This window comes from Sus scrofa, chromosome 15, assembly GCF_054392235.1.
Source record: "Sus scrofa isolate SSC_HxYL_T2T_F1_AM1 chromosome 15, Sscrofa_HxYL_maternal_Yorkshire_Landrace_v2.0, whole genome shotgun sequence".
In the NCBI taxonomy this organism is placed as follows: Eukaryota; Metazoa; Chordata; class Mammalia; order Artiodactyla; family Suidae; genus Sus; species Sus scrofa.
The window spans coordinates 70,864,792-70,883,279 of NC_139397.1; the positions used below are offsets into that span (position 1 = coordinate 70,864,792).

An 18,488-nucleotide genomic window follows, 5' to 3' on the forward strand; every position below is an offset into this window, starting at 1 on the left:
TATGGCAGATTCTGAGACTCAGATTTTGTATATTAACCTCATGTTGCATTCCTAGATGAATTATAATTGTCCATAGTGTATAATCAGTAGTATATGTTGCTGGATTTGTTTTGCTAATATTTTGTTAAGGATTTTTACATCTATTTTCATGAACAGTGGTTGTAGTTTTCCTTTTTATTTTTTAATTAAAAATTTTTTTGTCTCTTTAGGGCCACTCCCATAGCATATGGACATTCCCAGGCTAGGGGTCGCATTAGAGTAGTAGCTGCCAGCCTATACCACAGTCACAGCAATGTCAGATCCAAGCTTCTTCCGTGACCTATGCCACAGCTTGTGGCAATGTCAGATTCTTTAACCCACCGAGCAAGGCCAGAGATTGAACATACATCCTCATGGATACTATTCGGGTTCTTATCTCACTGAGCCACAGTGGGAACTCCCTTTGTGATATCTTTACTTGATTTTGGTATCAGGGTAATACTGGCCTTACCTATTGAGTTGCAGAGTGTTCTCTCCTCCTTTACTCTCCAAAAGAGTTTGTGTAGGATTGGTATTCTTATTCTGTAAATAGTTGGTAGAATTCACCAGCGAAGCCATCTGGGCCTGGACTTTTTTCATAGGAAGCTAGATCTTGTCAGATGTTCTGTTTTTCTTTGAGTCGGTTTTGGTAAAGGTGTAATTTGGAATTTGTTCATTCATATCCAAGTTGTTTGATTGTTGGGATAAAGTTGTTCAAAGTATACCTCAAAATCTATTAAATTCCTGTAGGGTTGGTTAGTTCTAATGAAAAAGCAACCTCACTTGTATCTCCTTTACTCTCAGTACTACAGCACTCCACTTCTCTGACACCAGACGTGTTAGGGTTTCCACATATCATGCAGTTTTGCAGCACCAACAAGTTTCCTACAGTTTAACTCAGTCCTGACACTATCAACCCAGAGAAAGCATCAGATCCCATAGGTCAATGGCTTAAGTCCCACAAGACTGTCCCCACTTCAAATGCCAAGCACAAGTTGAAATTCTTAGCTGTGCTATCCTTGTGCTCTAAATCAAAGGTTTCTAAACCTTCTCCTTGGGTTTGATTAATTTGCTGTGGCAGTTCACAGAACTCAGGTAAACATTTACTTGTCTTTACTAGTTTATTATAAAGGATATGATAAAAGATACAGATGAACAGCCAGATGAAGAGGCACACAGGAGGATATTCTCTAAATATGTATGAGGTCAAGATTATAGGTAATCTTGTTGAAATCTGTATTTTTACAGATTTTCTGTCTACTTGTTATCAGTTATTGAAAATTGTTTTGATTATTCCCAGCTAAAATTGTGGATTTGTCTTTTTTCATTTCCATCAGTTTTTTTTCCTCCTGTGGTTTGTGACTTTGTTTTTAGTTGTGCATACCTTTTACTTGTTCTATATTCTTGATGTTTGACCCATTTTTCACTGTGAAATTTCTCTGTCTGCATTAACATTTTTTGTCTTAAAGTCTATTTTGTATAATATTAGTACAGCCACTCCAGCTCTCTTAATGGTTACTGTTTGCATGGTAGATCTTGTTGCATCCTTTTACTTCAAATCTTGTATGTCTTTGAATCTAAAGTTTGTCTCTTGTTATGCACCTTTTGGTTAGATCTTGCTTTTTTAAATCCAACCTGACAGTCTTTGCCTTTTGATTGAGATGCTTAGGCCATTCACATCTAATGTAACTATAGATATGGCTGGATTTATATCTGCCATTTAGCTGTATGTTTTCTCTTTGTCTTGTCTTTTTTTGTTCCTCCTTTAGTGCTTTCTTTTATATTAAACATGAAAATTTTAGTGTACCATTTTAATTCATCAGTTGATACTGAAACACTTTTTTAAAGAGTTTGCTCTAAGGATTAAAATATACATTTAAATTGATCAGTCTATTTCAGGTTAATACTTTAGTTCTGGTAAAATGTAGCAACATTTCTCCACTATAGTTGTATTTCCTCTTCCCTTGTTTTTTGCTGTTATTGTCATACACACTGTATATGTTAAAAATCTGTGCAACATACTTGCAGCTACATGTGTTACAAATATATGACATAATAACTACTGCATTGTGTCAGGAATTGGCAAACTTTCATATGTCATAGAATATTATTTTGAATTTTTTTCAGTCATTAAAAAATATACAAACTTAGCTCACTGGCTATATAAAATGGTGGATGGATGTGGGACAATCCTGGTCCATGGACTATATTTCCTAATCTCTGATTTATACAATTTTATTTTTGCCTTTTAAAAATATTAAGAAAAGGAAAAGAAGAAACACATCTTTTAACTCACATATTTCCCATTTCTGGTGCTCTTTTTTTCTTCCTGTGGACGCAAGTCACTAGCCAGTATCATTTTATTTCAGCTGAACATACTTTATGTGGTTTTTCTAAAGATGTTTGCTGACATTGGATTCTCTCAGTATGTGGTACATGTTGGGAATGTTTTTATTTTACCTTTTTTTTTTTTCCTTTTTAGAGCTGCACCCACGGCATGTGGAGGGTCCCAGGCTAGGGGTCAAATTAGAGCTACAGCTGTTGGCCTATGCCATAGCCACAGCAACGCAAGATCTGAGCCATGTCTGCGATCTCCACCATAGCTCACAACAACGCCAAATCCTTAACCCACTGAGTGAGGCCAGGGATTGAACCCGCAACCTCATGGTTCCTAGTCGGATTTGTTTCCTCTGTGCCATGACAGGAACTCCTGCCTTTATTTTTGAGGGATGGTTTTGCTGGATATAGAATTCTTAGTTGATAGAAATTTTTTCTCTTATCACTTTAAATTTGTTAGCCCACTTGTTTCTTGTGTTCATTGTTTCCAGGAGAAGTCAAAGTTAATCGTATTTTGTACCTTTATATGTTAATGTGTCTTTTTTCCTCTGGCTGCTTCCATGATTTTCTCATCTTTTGTTTTCAGCAGTTTTAGCCTGGGTGTATATCTGTTTGTTTGGGGTTAATTAATTTTTGGAAATGTGGATTACTGTTTTTCATCAAATTGGGGATTTGGGGCTGTATCTGTTCAAGCACATTTTCTGCCCCTTTTATCCTCTTCCCCCTTTTTGGTAGTTGGGGGCAGGGGGTGGGGGAGGCTTCCCATTATGTATATGTTTGTGTGGTTGATGTTGGATCCCAGATATTTGAAACTTTATTTATCTCCAGTCTTTTTTCTCTTATTCTTCAGATGGAGTAATAGAAATTTATACAGTCTTCAAGTTATATAATGATTCTTTTTTTCTGCCATTTCAAATCTTCTGTTTTGTCCAGCTAGTGAATTTTTCTTTGTACATTCCACCCCCAAAATTCCTTTTAATACCTTTTTCATTGAGTCATTATTACCATATTTTCCTTTATTATCGTGTTTTCTATGGCTTTCTTGAACTCTTTGAACATATCTATTATAGCTGCTTTGAAGTTGTTGTCTACTAAATTTAGCATCTAGCCCATCAGAGTCAGTTTCTGTTGACTGATTTTTTTTTAATTTTTTAATGATGTTTATTTTTTCCGTTATAGTTGGTTTACAGTGTTCTGTTGACTGATTTTCTTCATGAGTCAGGCTCACGCTTTCCATTGTTTTTGCTCTTCTCATGACTTTTAATCAAAAAGTGGACATTTTAGGTTGTACTGTATCATCTGGATTCTGACCTTTTTTTTTTTTTTTTTTTAAGATTTATAATTGTTGCTGGGTTTCTTTGGTTATTCTTTTTGTGTTCTCTGACATTTAGGGTTTGCTCCATATCTGCTTGGCTTCGAGTTCAAGCTTGCCAATTTCCCCTCTGCAGATGGAGCTCTGTTGGGGAGGGGGAGAAGCAAGGAGGGCATGGAAGTCAGCATTTTGTCAGTTTTCCTGTGTGTGTGCACATGCACAAACATGCACCTGACTCTCCCCATGACTTCCAGGATCTCTGCCTGGGCACTGCCCCTGCTTTGCACCAGTGAGCGCCCCCTGGAGGCAGAGTCCCATCCTGGAGGAGCTGTGCTCCAGCTAGTGTACCGCACCCCAGGCGAGAACACCGCAGGCTCTCACTATCCCTACTCAAGTTCTGCAGCTTTTTCATAAATAAATATTTCTTAATTTGTTATTTGCCTTTAAGAGATTTAAAGAGCCCCAGAATTACTGTTTCTTACCATTTTGAGTGGTTTGATAGTTGTTTTGTGGGGAAAAGATTTGTGAACCTCCTCCCTTCACCATAACACAGGTCCTGCCCTTAACTGATTCCTTTGTAAGCTGATTTGTCCCAAGGTAATTCTAGATCTAATGCTAAATGCTCGACCAATGTGATTTTATATAACTTTTTAAATGTAGGGGGCAGGATAATAAAGCTTGATCCTGCAATTGGGGCTGCAGCAGGAACATTTGCCCAAAGAGAGACCATAAACCAGTTGACCAAGTGAGTGTCTTCAGGTATTTTCATTGCAGGTAAAACCTGTGAGAGGTAGGGTGGGGGAACCCAGCCTAGGTGTTTATTTTTTGAGGTTGGTTCTTCCTGACATTCTGTTTTTCATTAGCTATTGCATATCATTTTCATCTCACTGCTTCTGTGTAGTATGTCATAGCTCTTGGCCTTGTTTGTGGTATGTTGGTGGGGTTGGTTATTTTGTGTTTTGTGCTTTTTTGTCCTGCAGGTGCAGAAGGACTCAGGGTGGAGTTTGACCGGCAGTGCTCCACAGAGAGGCGCCATGACCCTCTTACAGTCATGGACGGTGTCAACAGGATTGTCTCCGTGCGGTCAGGTGGGGAGGTTGAGCTTGCATTTGTGGAATGGAACCATTAGCATTATTAAACAGAATATTACTCCTTCATTCTTATGTGAATCTTTGGAAGGGACAGTAAGTGATCTTGCTGCAAAATACAATAGGTTTTATCTGCCTCTTCCCTGCACTTTCAGTAAGATAATTATCCAAGTGACATATTCACCACACCACTGATGGTGGGATTACTGGGTGACCAGTGTGAGAACAAGTCCTTGCTGGTGGCACAGACCATCCAGGTAGCCCATTCTCACCCAGAGAGTGGAGATGGTGCTGTAAGGTGTGTACTGGAGTGCAAGGCTCATGCAAGGTAGAGAGCAACGTACTACAAAGCTTCTGAAAGGCATTTTTTCTTTAATTGATTGCAGTGAGGGCTTGGGCTCCACATGAGTGGGTGTCCTGTGTGGGTGCTGGAGAGCAGAAGAGTGGACAGGAGGCCTCTTCTCTGGGCCTCTCTGCTCTGCTGACATGCTCCGTGAGGTTGAGCAAGGGTAAATCACTCTATCTAGGGGCTTGTTAAATGCTGGCTTTTTAGAATGATCAGTGCAGAGGTAGGGTGTGTGTGTGTGTGTGTGTGTGTGTGTGTGTGTGTGTAAGTGAGATGTGTTGCAGATCTCTTCAGGCTTCTTTATCCTTCATCTGGAGCAAGGGTTAGCAGACTTTTCCTGACAGAACTACCTCCCTCTGCCTTTGTAGCAAAGGCAGCCACAGACCAATGTTAAATGACGAGCCTGGCAGTGTCCCAGTAGTTTTACCCGCAGACATTATTTCTGATGAAGTAGTGTGGTCATAGATGAACATGGATTTTTTTTTTTTTTTCTGGCAGTTTGACAAATGTCAGTGTAGTTTTCAGTAGTGTTGTGAGATGTGCCTGGTTGTTTTGCTTCCAGCAGATCCTCTCCAGGCCACCTGCACCTTGCTATTTGATGGCCCTTCTAAGTTGAAGCCTGTTTGAGGCGGCACACCGCATACCTGTCTCTCTGGCTCCTCTCTGTGGCTCCCCAGGCCCTGGGCTCTGGTTGGGCTGCTTCACTCTCCTGTGCTGAGCTGCCCCTGTGCCTCAGGGGTACCCCCTGTGCCCAGGCCTTTGCACTCTTGCACCTCCTTTGGGGAATCTGGGGCTTTGTCTTTTGTTGTTTGAGTGATAACCATCAGATCAGACCTTCTCCAAGGAATCTCCCTGTGGCCCCTGACCTGGGTGTGGGCCCAGGCTGGCTCTGCAGGCTTCTCCCCATCATCTTGGTCATGTGTGAGGGTCTCTGTGAGGCAGTGCCTGCCTGCCCTCCACTTCCCAGCTGCTTAGTCCAATGTGTGTTAAAGGGCATGGCATAAACACATGTGAAGAGTAGGCTGGAGGGGACTGCTCTTCAGACATGGTGTGAAGGACTTTGCTTTGTATCTAAAGAAGATAATATTGATCGATGATGAGTGAACCCAACACCCACCCATTTTCTCCACCAGGCCGAGAGTGGTCCGACTGGTCCAGCGAGTTGCGCATCCCGGGGGATGAGTTGAAGTGGAAGTTCATCAGTGACGGATCTGTGAATGGGTGGGGCTGGCGCTTCACAGTCTACCCCATCATGCCAGCTGCAGGTGAGGAGGGGGCTGACTGTGACCAAGGCTCAGTGACCCAAGCAAGGGGGACGCACATGTCATTTTCACTGAGTACTTTTGAGGTCTGCCTTCTCCATTGTGTTGGGAACCAACACTGCTCAAGGCCCCACCACAGCGAGGATCAGAACTGCAATAAACTGCCTCACCTGTCCAGCTCAAGAGATGTTATGGCTCCATACACACCTCAGCTTCCCCAGTCATTGAGGTGTTGGTGCTCCATCCTCACCTCAACTTTCCCAGTAGTTGCTGGTTGCAGTTGTTAAACCATTTGATTTTCAGGCAAAATGTCAGTAAGCAGAATGTAGCTATGTGACATAGACAGTGGCAGCACTTGGGCACCCCCCAGCCATGGCACTCAGGTGGATGAGGCCAACTCCTTGGGCCTTGGATATGGGCATGTCTACTTTTGTGGGAGTTCTCGCCCTGTCCAATATGGGGACGTTTACAGTGCTCTTTCTTCAGGCCCTAAAGACCTCCTTTCCGATCGCTGTGTCCTCTCCTGTCCATCCATGGACTTGGTGACGTGTCTGCTGGACTTCAGGCTCAACCTTGCCTCAAACAGAAGCATCATCCCCCGCCTGGCAGCATCATTGGCGGCGTGCGCGCAGCTGAGTGCCTTAGGTAAACACGCCTCTGCTTTCAGGCCTGTCCTGCTCTGTGGGAAGAGTGGTCACCCTCCAACACATTCTTTCTGCTCATTTCAGCTGCCAGTCACAGGATGTGGGCCCTTCAAAGACTGAGGAAACTGCTTACAACTGAGTTTGGACAATCAATTAACATAAATAGGCTTCTTGGAGATAATGATGGGGAAACAAGAGCCTTGGTATGAAGCATTACATTATAGTTTCTAGTTTTGACCATTTTTGAACGAAAATGTTGCTTTAATAATTTGAACTTCTAAATCACTGAGGAGAGTTGGGAAATATCACATAAGAATAAATCAGCCTTTGTCTCATCTACACTCCCTTATGTTGCCACGATATTGAGTGCAGGCCGGACTTTGATTTTAAAAACAGTCCTCCATCAATGGCTGTGAGAACAGGATTATGTCTTTTGGACTTTATGAGTACAACTCACCACATCCCCTTTGTTTTGCTGGAGAAGGTAGTTACTGTTAGAAGAATGCTTGGAAGTTCCTTTTGCGGCTCAGCGGTAATGAACCCAACTAGGATCCATGAGGACACAGGTTTGATCCCTGGCCTCGCTCAGTGGGTTAAGGATCCAGCGTTGCCTTGAGCTGTAGTGTAGGTCACAGATGAGGCTCAGATCCCACGTTGCTGTGGCTGTGGTGTAGGCCAGCAGCTGTAGCTCCCATTTGACCCCTAGCCTGGGAACTTAGATATGCTGCCGGTGCGGCCCTAAAAAGTGAAAAAGAAGAATGCTTGATCCTAACTGTCTTAGGAGATGGGGGTTTGTAGACCAGGAAGGTACTTTTTCCCTGGGAATTGCTGTACTGCAATTAAGTCCAGACATTATGTGGCGAATTTTCACGTTTTTTTCATGTTCATTATGTCCTTTTAGATTTTTTCGTATTTGAAAAGATTAATTGCATGTTTTAGTGGAGAATAGTATCAGTATAGTAAAACATTTGACTCACAGAAACAAAACACTCAACTCCCCTGCATTTGATTTTCTGGGATAGGTTATAATTTTGTTGTTTTCTTAAGAGTTTTTCAGGCAGTGCTCTTGCTGCTTTGGTGAAAGGCCTTCCAGAAGCTTTGCAGAGGCAGTTTGAATATGAAGATCCTATCGTGAGAGGTGGCAAACAGCTGCTGCACAGCCCATTCTTTAAGGTAATACTTGACTTGTTTTGAAGTGATAGGGCCACAGAGAGGTGTCAAGTGCAGTGGATCAAATATCAGGCATCCCTGAGGACAGTTGTAGGTATTGCTGGAGTTGAATATGCAGAATTTCCAGGAGTGATTGTGTGGTATTTTAAAGTATCAGTGTGCTTTCAGATGCCTGGACTTGGGTGGCACGCTTTGAAGCAGTGGATCTAAGGTCCTGTTGGCAGGTGCACCACTAGGAGCTGGGTAGGAATAAATCACATCACTGGTGATGCCAGACCTTTGCTGGGTGTGTGGCAGTCAGCCTGGAATGAGGAGTTGGGAAGGAGGACCCCAGAGAGCCTGTGCAAGGCTGTCTTTGGCACACAGTGTTGCTGAGGTGGAGTGGAGTTTATGAGTGTCTCTGTGTTGTTGATTCTGGTGGCTGCAGGTGCTGGTAGCTCTCGCTTGTGACCTGGAATTAGACACTCTCCCTTGCTGTGCTGAGACGCACAAGTGGGCTTGGTTCCGAAGGTACTGCATGGCCTCCCGTGTGGCTGTGGCGCTGGACAAGAGAACACCGCTGCCCCGCCTCTTTCTCGACGAGGTACTGCATGTTATTTTGGAATAACTTTTGGAATCCAAAATGTTTTCTTTATTTAGCCATAGTGTAAGAAGATGCCAGTATTATGAGACACAGTAACACAATTCTCTTGCAAAGGAATGCCATAAAGAAAAAAACAGAGATCCCATTGTGGCTGAGTGGTGATGAATCTGACTAGTATCCTCATGGACTAGTATCCATTGAAGGTGCTGGTTCAATCCCTGGCCTCGCTCAGTGAGTTAAGGACCTGGCGTTGCCGTGAGCTGTGGCATGGGCCAGCAGCTGTAGCTCTAATTCAGCCCCTAGCCTGGGAACTTCCATATGCCGCAGATGTGGCTCTGAAAACCAAAAAAAAAAAGAAAAGAAAAAATCACATAGGTGAATAAACTGACACTGGGTTTCAGTTATAATGTTATCGAGACATTTTAGAATATCTTCAATGTGATATAATGGTATTAGTTTTGTTTGTTAACGGTAAAATCACAGTGTTGATGTTGGCATTCCCTTATATTCTTAGGTGGGGATTCATCCTGTCTTCTTACCTTAGTATTATTTGTTTTATTCTTGGGGCATGAGTGTTTGATTGATATCTCGTAATAATCTTGTCCAGGTGGCTAAGAAAATCCGTGAGTTAATGGCAGATGGTGAAAATATGGATGTTCTCCATGAGAGCCACGACATTTTTAGAAGAGAGCAAGATGAACAGCTGGTGCAGTGGATGAACAGGTTACTATGTCAAAAACAAGAAATAATGTCTGCGAGACAGTGGTGCTTCCCACACAGCCCTTTCCCATGTCAACTCTTCCCTTAATGTTTGTACAGGCGACCAGACGATTGGACCCTTTCTGCTGGCGGCAGTGGAACAATTTATGGATGGGGTCATAATCATAGGGGTCAGCTTGGGGGCATTGAAGGTGCAAAAGTTAAAGTCCCCACTCCGTGTGAAGCCCTTGCAGCTCTCAGACCCGTGCAGTTAATTGGAGGAGAGCAGACGCTCTTTGCAGTGACAGCTGATGGGAAGGTAAGGGGGACTTTTTTGTGTCACACTGACATTGAGAGACAGCTGTGGCTGGAGGGCATTTGGTTCACAGTGCGTATAAGGGTTCTGTGTGAAACTTTCTGTCAAGATTAACAGTACTTGATAGTACTTAATGTGTACTGGAAGCAGTTATCATTCTGAAGTATTTCTGTATAATCTTTAATGTGTTCTGTGGTTTTACAATTTTTAATTTTGAAATGCAGCACACATATAAAAGTGTATTATAATTGTTTGCATATCAGTAACTCATTAGACGTATGTGTTCATTTTTTGTTTGCCATCATAATACTGTCTTTAAAAAAATTAATTGCTCCTGATGTATGGAAATAGTTAATGTTTATATTGACTATGTCTAGTGACCTTATTATATTCTTTTCTTAGTATCTCAAAATTTTTTTTTTTTTTTTTTGCTTTTTGCTTTTTAGGGCCACACCCATGGCATATGGAGGTTCCCAGGCAGGGGGTTTAATCAGAGCTATAGCTGCTGGCCTACACCACAGCCACAGCAACGGGATCCAAGCTGCGTCTGCAACCTACACCGAAGTTCATGGGAATGCTGGATCCTTAACCCTCTGAGCGAGGCCAGGGATCAAACCCACAACCTCATTGTTCCTAGTCAGATTCGTTTGTGCTGCACCAGGATGGGAACTCCTCAAAATGTTTTATATCTTTATAAAGCCAAGTTCTGTAGATAAATTTTGTTCCTTCTTTCCCAGTTCATGTTTTACTTTTCTCCTTTTGTATGGGAAAAAGGGAGCTCAGGAGCTCATTGTGCTGGGTGGGAGTTGCAATATAATATTGAACAGGACTAGTGATAGTGAGCCTATTTCTCTCTTGATCCAGATGGCAAAGGAAACATGGTGATGGACGCTTCATACACTTACTGTGGGGCTAGATGCTCTTGATCACGTTAAAGAAGTTCCCTTCTTTTACTTTCTTTTTATTCCTTTTTTTTTTTTTTTTTTGCTTTTTAGGGCTGCACCCATTAAAGTTCTCAGGCTAGGGTTCAAATTGGAGCTGTAGCCACTGGCCTACGCCACAGCCACTGCCAGATCTGAGTCACATCTTCAGCCTACAGCTTAGGTCACGACAATGCCAGATCCTTAACCCACTGAGCGAGGCCAGGGATCGAATCTGCGTCCTCATGGATACTAGTCAGACTCGTTTCTATTGTACCACAGTGGGAACTCCCTCATTTTCTTTTTTGGCCTCCCTGTGGCATATGGAGTTCCCGGGCCAGAGATCAGATCTGAGCCACACTTGTGACCTACACCACACCTGGGTCAGTGCTGGATCCTTAACCTACCATGGCAGGCTGGAAATCAAACCTATCCCCCATTCCTCCAGAGATGCCTTGATCCCATTGCACCATAGCAGTAGCTCCCCCTTCTTTTTCTCTTTGTGAATCGATATCAACTTTTGTCCAACTTTTTTTCTACTTTTGGAGTTCCTGCTGTGGCACAGTGTATTAAGAACCTGACTTCAGTGACTCGGTTTGCTGGGGAGATGTGTGTTTGATACCCAGCCCGTTGCAGTAGGTTAAGGATACCATGTTGTGGCATAGGTCGCAGCTATGGCTCAGAGTCATTCCCTGGCCTAGGAACTTCCATATTCCATGAATGCAGCCAAAACAAAACAAAATATTCTCTCTACTTTTAAAAAATATTCTTAAAGATATTTTTTCCTTTAGTGGATTAATATAGTGAATTGGATTGTTTTTCTTTTTTTCTTTTTTTCTTTTTTGTGTGTGTGTGTGTTTTTGCCATTTCTTGGGCCGATCCCGTGGCATATGGAGATTCCCAGGCTAAGGGTCTAATCGGAGCTGTAGCTGCCAGCCTACACCAGAGCCACAGCAACATGGGATCCCAGCCGCATCTGCAACCTACACCACAGCTCACGGCAACGCCGGATCGTTAACCCACTGAGCAAGGGCAGGGATCGAACCTGCAACCTCATGGTTCCTAGTCAGATTCGTTAACCACTGCGCCACAATGGGAACTCCCCGGATTGTTTTTCTTATATTAAGTAATCTTGCATTCTTTGGAGAAACCTAACTTGGTCAGGTTCTGCGTTATGTTTTTTGTTTGTGTTTGGGATTTTTAGGAGATCCAGGATCATGAATGTGATCTTCATAATATTCTTGTCTTACATGTTTCGTTTTTGGTTATGGTCCTATATTAGTTATCTGTTTAACTTATAACAATTAACTTAAAACAGTACACATTTATATGTCACAGTTTTTCTGGGTGGCTCGGCTTGGTCCTCTAGCCCAGAATCTCTCATCAGGTTGCAATTGTTGCAAAGCCATCCTGAGGAAGGTTCTGCTCCCTGTGACCCACTAGCTGAGGTTGTCCTCAGCTTTTTGCCATCTGACAATATGGCAGCTGGCTTTGTCAAAGTGAGCGAAGGAGAGGGCAAGAGAGCCTGAGAGCAAGCAGAAGTCAGTCTTACATGACTTAATCCAGATTTGCCACCCCATCTCTTTTGCTATATTCTGCCCATTAGGAGAGAGTCCCTAGGTCCAGCCCACATTCAAGGAGAAGGGATTGAATGGGGTGGGAATCCCTGCAAGCAGTGACCCTTGAAAACCATGTCAGAGGTTGCCCTCCAAGAGTCATCTTGTTACTTGAAGTGTAGCCCTCTTTTTCTGTTTTGTGGAGAATTATCTCTTTCAGTTGTTTCCTAGTTATTTTAACGTGCATGTTTAAAATTTAAAGTTAAATTCAGTTCTCTATACTGCTCCCAATATTACAAAGGCTGACCCTTCATTATCTTGTGTTTTGGCATTAACCTGTACCCCAGTGATAGGCATTATTATTTTTTTGTTTTATATACACAATGCATTTTTTGGATCTATTCATGTTATATACATCTTTGCTCACTATTGTCTCAGACCTTCTATCTGCCATCATTTTTTGTTCCTACTTTAAGCATATATTTTCAGTTTCCTTTAGTGAGGGTCCATTGTTGGTTAATCTTCTGATTGTTTTGTTTATTTATTTAAAAATATGTTTATTTTGTCCTTTTTCTAGGTTAGGGTTGCAAATTTTCAATAAATGGTACGATAGTATTTTTGGCTGTGGGAGTCATGTAGCTTGGTCTCTGTTGCAAGTAACAAAACAGCCTTGGAGAATATGTAAATGAATAGGTGTTGCTGTTCTCTAATAAGACTTTCCTTTTTTTTTTCTTTTCTTTCTTTCTTTATTTTTTTTATTATAGAAACTGGTGGTGGGCTCAGATTTGGCCTGTGTTTTGAATTTACCAACCCCTGGTCTAGCATATAAACTTTTCAGTTCACTATTACTTTCAGTCAGTCTATTAAAAGTTTTATTCTTCTGGGTTTTGGCCTTCATTCTGCTGGGTTGTCAGCAATCTGATTAATTTTTACCCACATGAAGGTAATACATCTTTTCTTTGTAGCTGTTTTCAAGGTCTTTAGTGATGTACAGTTTCACTATGACATGTTTACATGTCAGTTTCTTTTAATTTTTCCTGCCTTTTTTTGTATTGTTTTGTTTTTGCTGAATGATAAGGGAGGATGGGTGGGCTTCCTGGCTGTGAGAAGTGGTCTTTACAACTCCCTGGTAAATTCTTAGACATTATTTTTTCAAATATTCTCTCTCCTGTATTCTTTGCATGTTCTCTACCTAAAACTCTGAGTTCTCTTTGATGTTCAAGCGAGGAGGTCTATCCCAAATTCTTTCTTTTTTCCTATTCCTTTTCTCTTTACTTTTATGTGCCATATGCTGGATAACTTTTTTAGCTCCATCTTCTAGTTGTCTAATCTTTCCTCACCTGTTTATAATCTGCTGTTTAATACAGCTGGGTTTTTTTTTATTTATTTATTTATTTATTTATTTATTTATTTATTTATTTTTAGGGCCGCATTTGCAGCATATGGAGGTTCCCAGGCTAGGGCTGAATCAGAGCTGCATCTGCTGGCGTACACCACAGCCATAACAACACCAAATCTGAGCCACGTCTGTGTCCGACACCACAGCTCACGGCAATGCCAGATCCTTAACCCACTGAGCGAGGCCAGGGATTGAACCCATGCCCTCATGGATACGAGTCAGATTCTTAACCCACTGAGCAACAAGAATTCCAATAGGTCAGGGTTTTTAACTTCAACTGTATTTTTTTAAACTCCGGAAGTTGTGCTTTAGGTTATCCTATAATCTGTTTTTCCTTGGGGATATTTTCAAGCTTGTATTCCTTTAAACGTAATAGTGGACTTTTTTTCCTGCTGACTCTCATGGCACCTTCTTTCTTTTTAGATAATGGGAATTTTTAAAAGTATGAGCTGACCATTTAACTTGGAAAATTTTATATAAAAATTTTTGGAGGCCTAACTTGCAGTCACTCATCAAAAGAGAATTTACAACCCCAGGATACCACCAACCTAAGCCATTGTAAATTAAATTCTCTACCTATGGAATTTAGATCACAGGTAGTATTAGTTCAGACTGAAACCAACTCAACGATCAACCTTTGTGGTTATGAATTCTCAGAAGAGATTTCCCAGCCTCTCATTCAGTCCTGAGATTGAGAAAAGCAACTTATTTCTTTGCTTCTTCATCCTTATTGACAGTCTGAGTGAGCGATACAGAGCCTCTCCTCTTTACAGAGTCTCCTTTTAGGCTTGGCACCTTAGACCCTGTGCACTCCAGATCCATAAACCTTCCTGGGAAAGCTGATTTTGTTCACTTATCTCTCTAAATTCTTGCTTTCACTTCCTATTTTAGTCCTTGAAATTTCCTGACTGCTGTGTCAGTGCTGCAACACATTTGAAACAATACGAAGCAGCATTTTAATTGTTACGGGGGGATGTTTGACATGCATTTGAAAATGGCAGTCCTGATTTTTTCTTTCTTAAGATAAAGATGTTTTACGGTCCAAATCAATTACTCACTTAGAATGAAGGAAAAATAATATATTCTGCTGTGTGATTTGTGTGCTGCCTTACTGAAATACTAAATATGTTCATAATTTTCCTATGGGTATTTCTGTGGGTATTACTTATCTGGGTTTTGCCTATGTAGATTATTAAATCTTTTTTGTTTTTCTCGGTATTTATTGTTGGTATTTTAGACAAAAATAGAAATGCTTCCAGGGAAAAGACCATGTTTTCAAAATATATTTTCTATCATATTTTTTTCTTTCATTTTTAGATCAGATAAAGCAAAAATAAAACTTAAACATTCCTGTGATTTTTAGTTTCAGATTTCATTTTTCTGTGATAAAAATGTCTAGCCTACTAATTGGATTTATTTACTAAAATAGAGGGCTACTTAGATAAAAATCTGATGCTTATGTTACTTATTTTCTTAGCTGTATGCCACTGGGTATGGTGCTGGCGGTAGACTAGGAATTGGAGGGACAGAGTCGGTATCCACCCCAACGTTGCTTGAGTCCATTCAGCATGTGTTTATTAAGAAAGTAGCCGTGAACTCGGGAGGAAAGCACTGCCTTGCCCTCTCTTCAGAAGGAGAAGTTTATTCATGGGGCGAGGCAGAAGATGGAAAGCTGGGGCATGGCAACAGAAGGTATTATGTTAAAACATCATTTTCAGTGTTAAGTTTTCCTTATTTGTTTCTTTGTGTTTATGCTTGTGTAGTATATTGGCAGTTTGTTTTTCAGGACAGCATTTGCAATAATCTTCTCAAATTTAATGATTGATTTAGTAGAAATAAGTTCATGTGACAATATTTGTGCTTGCCTACATGACTGCTCTGTTGGGGGAGATCAGTTCTGAGTTTTGATTTCTGATTACTAAGTGTGGTGAGCTTGCTTTCTTTTGTCCTTTTCCCCAGGTCCCATTCCCTTGATTATCCACTGAATAACGGTTGGCATCTTATTAACATGCAAATGTTGAAACTAAATACAGAGGAGATGGCACTGAGGGGAAAAGGACACACAGTGTAATGGCCTAGTTTTTTAAACAAAGCAGCCAAACCTACTAGTTTTTTAAAAGTGATGAAACTACCTGCTAAGTTGGAGTGGTAGCAAGACCTTAGTATCTGAAGGAATTACAGCACCAGACAAAATATAAGGAACAACAACCATTTTAGGACATTGGATAATAGGCAGTAAAGTGCACTCAGAGCTCTGCAGAGGAGAATACTGACAATCACGTGTATGGAAATCACGTGTAATATCTGAGAGGCCCAGGGACCACACCCTTGGGGGAGCTGGAAGGAATATCCCCAGAGTCACTGAGGGCAGAAGTAGTGCCTGCTCCCTGAACTTCATCATTCACAGAGCACTGGTTAGATGCAGCACAAAAGGGGGGGAAATTAACTACAGACTAACTTTTCTGATCCTACCAGCAAAGCTAAAAAGCAAGACCTGAAAGGATTAAACTATTGACAGGTAACTTAGCCATGTTGTAGAGATCAAAGCTCAAGAATATGTTTATGAATACAAACACATCAAGCCACCCACAAGGTAGACTTTGCAATGTTGTCCATCCAGTCAGATATCATCAGGCATATGTTTCTTCAGAAGTATTGGAAATAATTGTATATTCAAATCAAGAATGAAATTGGACCTCTATCATATACCACTTACAGAATTTAACTCAAAGTGGATTAAAGACTTAACTCTAAGGCCTGAAACCATAAAACTCCTAGAAGAAAACAGGGAAAAATCTCCTTAGTGTCTTACCAGTAATTTTTTTTTTTTTTTTTTTTTTTTTTTGTATATGACACCAAAATCGCAAGCAAAAAAGCAGAAATAAACAAGAGGGACTCCATCAAACTGAAAAGCTTCTGTAGAGCAAAAGAAACAAAATGAAAAACCCTATGACTAGATTGGTGGGCACCAGGGGCTGAGATAGGGAAGTGAGGAAATGTTGCTCAAAGGGTACAAATTTCCAATCATTAGATCAATAATTTCTGGGGAGTTAATGTACAGCATGATAACTCTAGTTACAATATTGTACACATGAAAGTTGCTAAGAATGTACATCTTAAATGTTATTACCACACACACACATACACACACACAAGTAAACGTGTGGTGATGGATGTGTTAACCAACCTTATCGTGGTAATCATTTTACAGTATTTACATCTATCAAATCATATTGTGCACCTTAAACTTAATACAATATTATATGTCAGTTTTAACTCAATAAAGCTGTAAAAAAAATTGTCAGGCATGCAGAAGAGTAGGAAAGTAAAATAAGGAAAAAAATCAGTCAACTGAAACTGACCCAAAAATGACCTTAGTGATAGAATTACTAGATAAGAACATTGAGACAGTTATTTTAACCACATGTATATCTTCATAAACCAGAGGAAAAACGTGAACATGTTAGGTAGAGACTGAAAGATATTAAAATACCAAAATGAAAGCCCAAAGATGAAAAATGCAGTGTCTGACATGAAAAATACAATACATGGGCTTAATGGAAAACATTGTAGAAGGCCAGTGAACTTGAATACATAACAGTAGAAACTATCCAAATGAAACACAGAAAAGAAGAATATATAAGAAGGCTGTAGGAGTTCCCATCGTGGCGCAGTGGTTAACGAATCCGACTAGGAACCATGAGGTTGCGGGTTCGGTCGCTGCCCTTGCTCAGTGAGTTAAAGATCCGGCATTGCCCTGAGCTGTGGTGTAGGTTGCAGACGCGGCTCAGATCCCACATTGCTGTGACTCTGGCGTAGGCCAGTGGCTACAGCTCCGATTCGACCCCTAGCCTGGGAACCTCCATATGCCGCTGGAGCGGCCCAAGAAATAGAAAAAAGACAAAAAAAAAAAAAAGAAGGCTGTAGTATCATTGAGCTGGGGACAACCTCAGATGGCCTATAATATGCATAATTAGAGTCACCAAAGGTGATGAAGATGGGGGTTTTGAGGAGATAATGCTTGAAAAAATTTTTAAATTTGTTGAAAATTATAAATGCACAGATTCAAGAAGCTCAGAGAACCCCAAGCAAGACAAACATGAAGGAAACTATACCAAGGCACATCATAATCAAATTGCTCAAGACCATTGATAAGGAGAAAATTTTTTAAAGCAGCCAGAGGGAAAATTACAAGTTATGTGCAAAATAAAAGATAAAGGATGATAGTGAATTTCTGATAAGAAATAATGCAAGGTAGAATACAGTAGATGTACTTGAAAGTAAAAATAACTGTCAGCCTAGATTATTTTACTCAATGAAGTTATATTTTCAAGAATGGAGTTGAGGAGTTCCCTGGTGGCTCAGTGGGTAAAGGATCTGGCATTGTCACTGCTGTGCCATAGCAGCGACAATGCCAGATCCTTAACCCGGCCCTCACAAAAATGGGAGAGAATGAAGTTGAGGTAGACTTAGGGACATAAAAAGCTAAAAGAATTCAATACCTCCAGATCTGCAAAACAAAAATTTTAAAGGAATTACTTCAAAGGAATATTATACCAGATGGAATCAGAGATCTATACACATGAATGAGAAATTACTACTTGGGGTTAATACATGATGTTTTCCCTTATATAAATCTCTTTAAGAGATAATTGAGTTCCCGTAGTGGTGCATTGGTTAACGAATCCGACTAGGAACCACGAGGTTGCAGGTTCAATCCCTGGCCTTGCTCAGTGGGTTAACAATCTGGTGTTGCCGTGAGCTGTGGTGTAGGTCGCAGACACGGCTCGGATCCCACGTTGCTGTGGCTCTGGCGTAGGCAGGCAGCTACAACTCTG

General features: G+C 41.0%; 1 protein-coding gene across 5 annotated transcripts in view; it reads left to right on the forward strand.

Annotated features, from left to right (window-relative positions):
* HERC2 (HECT and RLD domain containing E3 ubiquitin protein ligase 2) overlaps positions 1-18,488 on the forward strand; it is a 211,708-nt gene that overhangs the window by 169,951 nt on the left and 23,269 nt on the right. For all 5 annotated transcript variants that reach the window (XM_021075343.2, XM_021075345.2, XM_021075344.2 and 2 more), the window contains 9 exons: positions 4,648-4,755; positions 6,235-6,366; positions 6,850-7,008; positions 7,092-7,210; positions 8,055-8,180; positions 8,605-8,760; positions 9,368-9,483; positions 9,580-9,778; positions 15,128-15,342. In XM_021075343.2, coding sequence (XP_020931002.1) covers positions 4,648-4,755; positions 6,235-6,366; positions 6,850-7,008; positions 7,092-7,210; positions 8,055-8,180; positions 8,605-8,760; positions 9,368-9,483; positions 9,580-9,778; positions 15,128-15,342 — 1,330 coding nt within the window. The remainder of the gene's footprint in view (positions 1-4,647; positions 4,756-6,234; positions 6,367-6,849; positions 7,009-7,091; positions 7,211-8,054; positions 8,181-8,604; positions 8,761-9,367; positions 9,484-9,579; positions 9,779-15,127; positions 15,343-18,488) is intronic.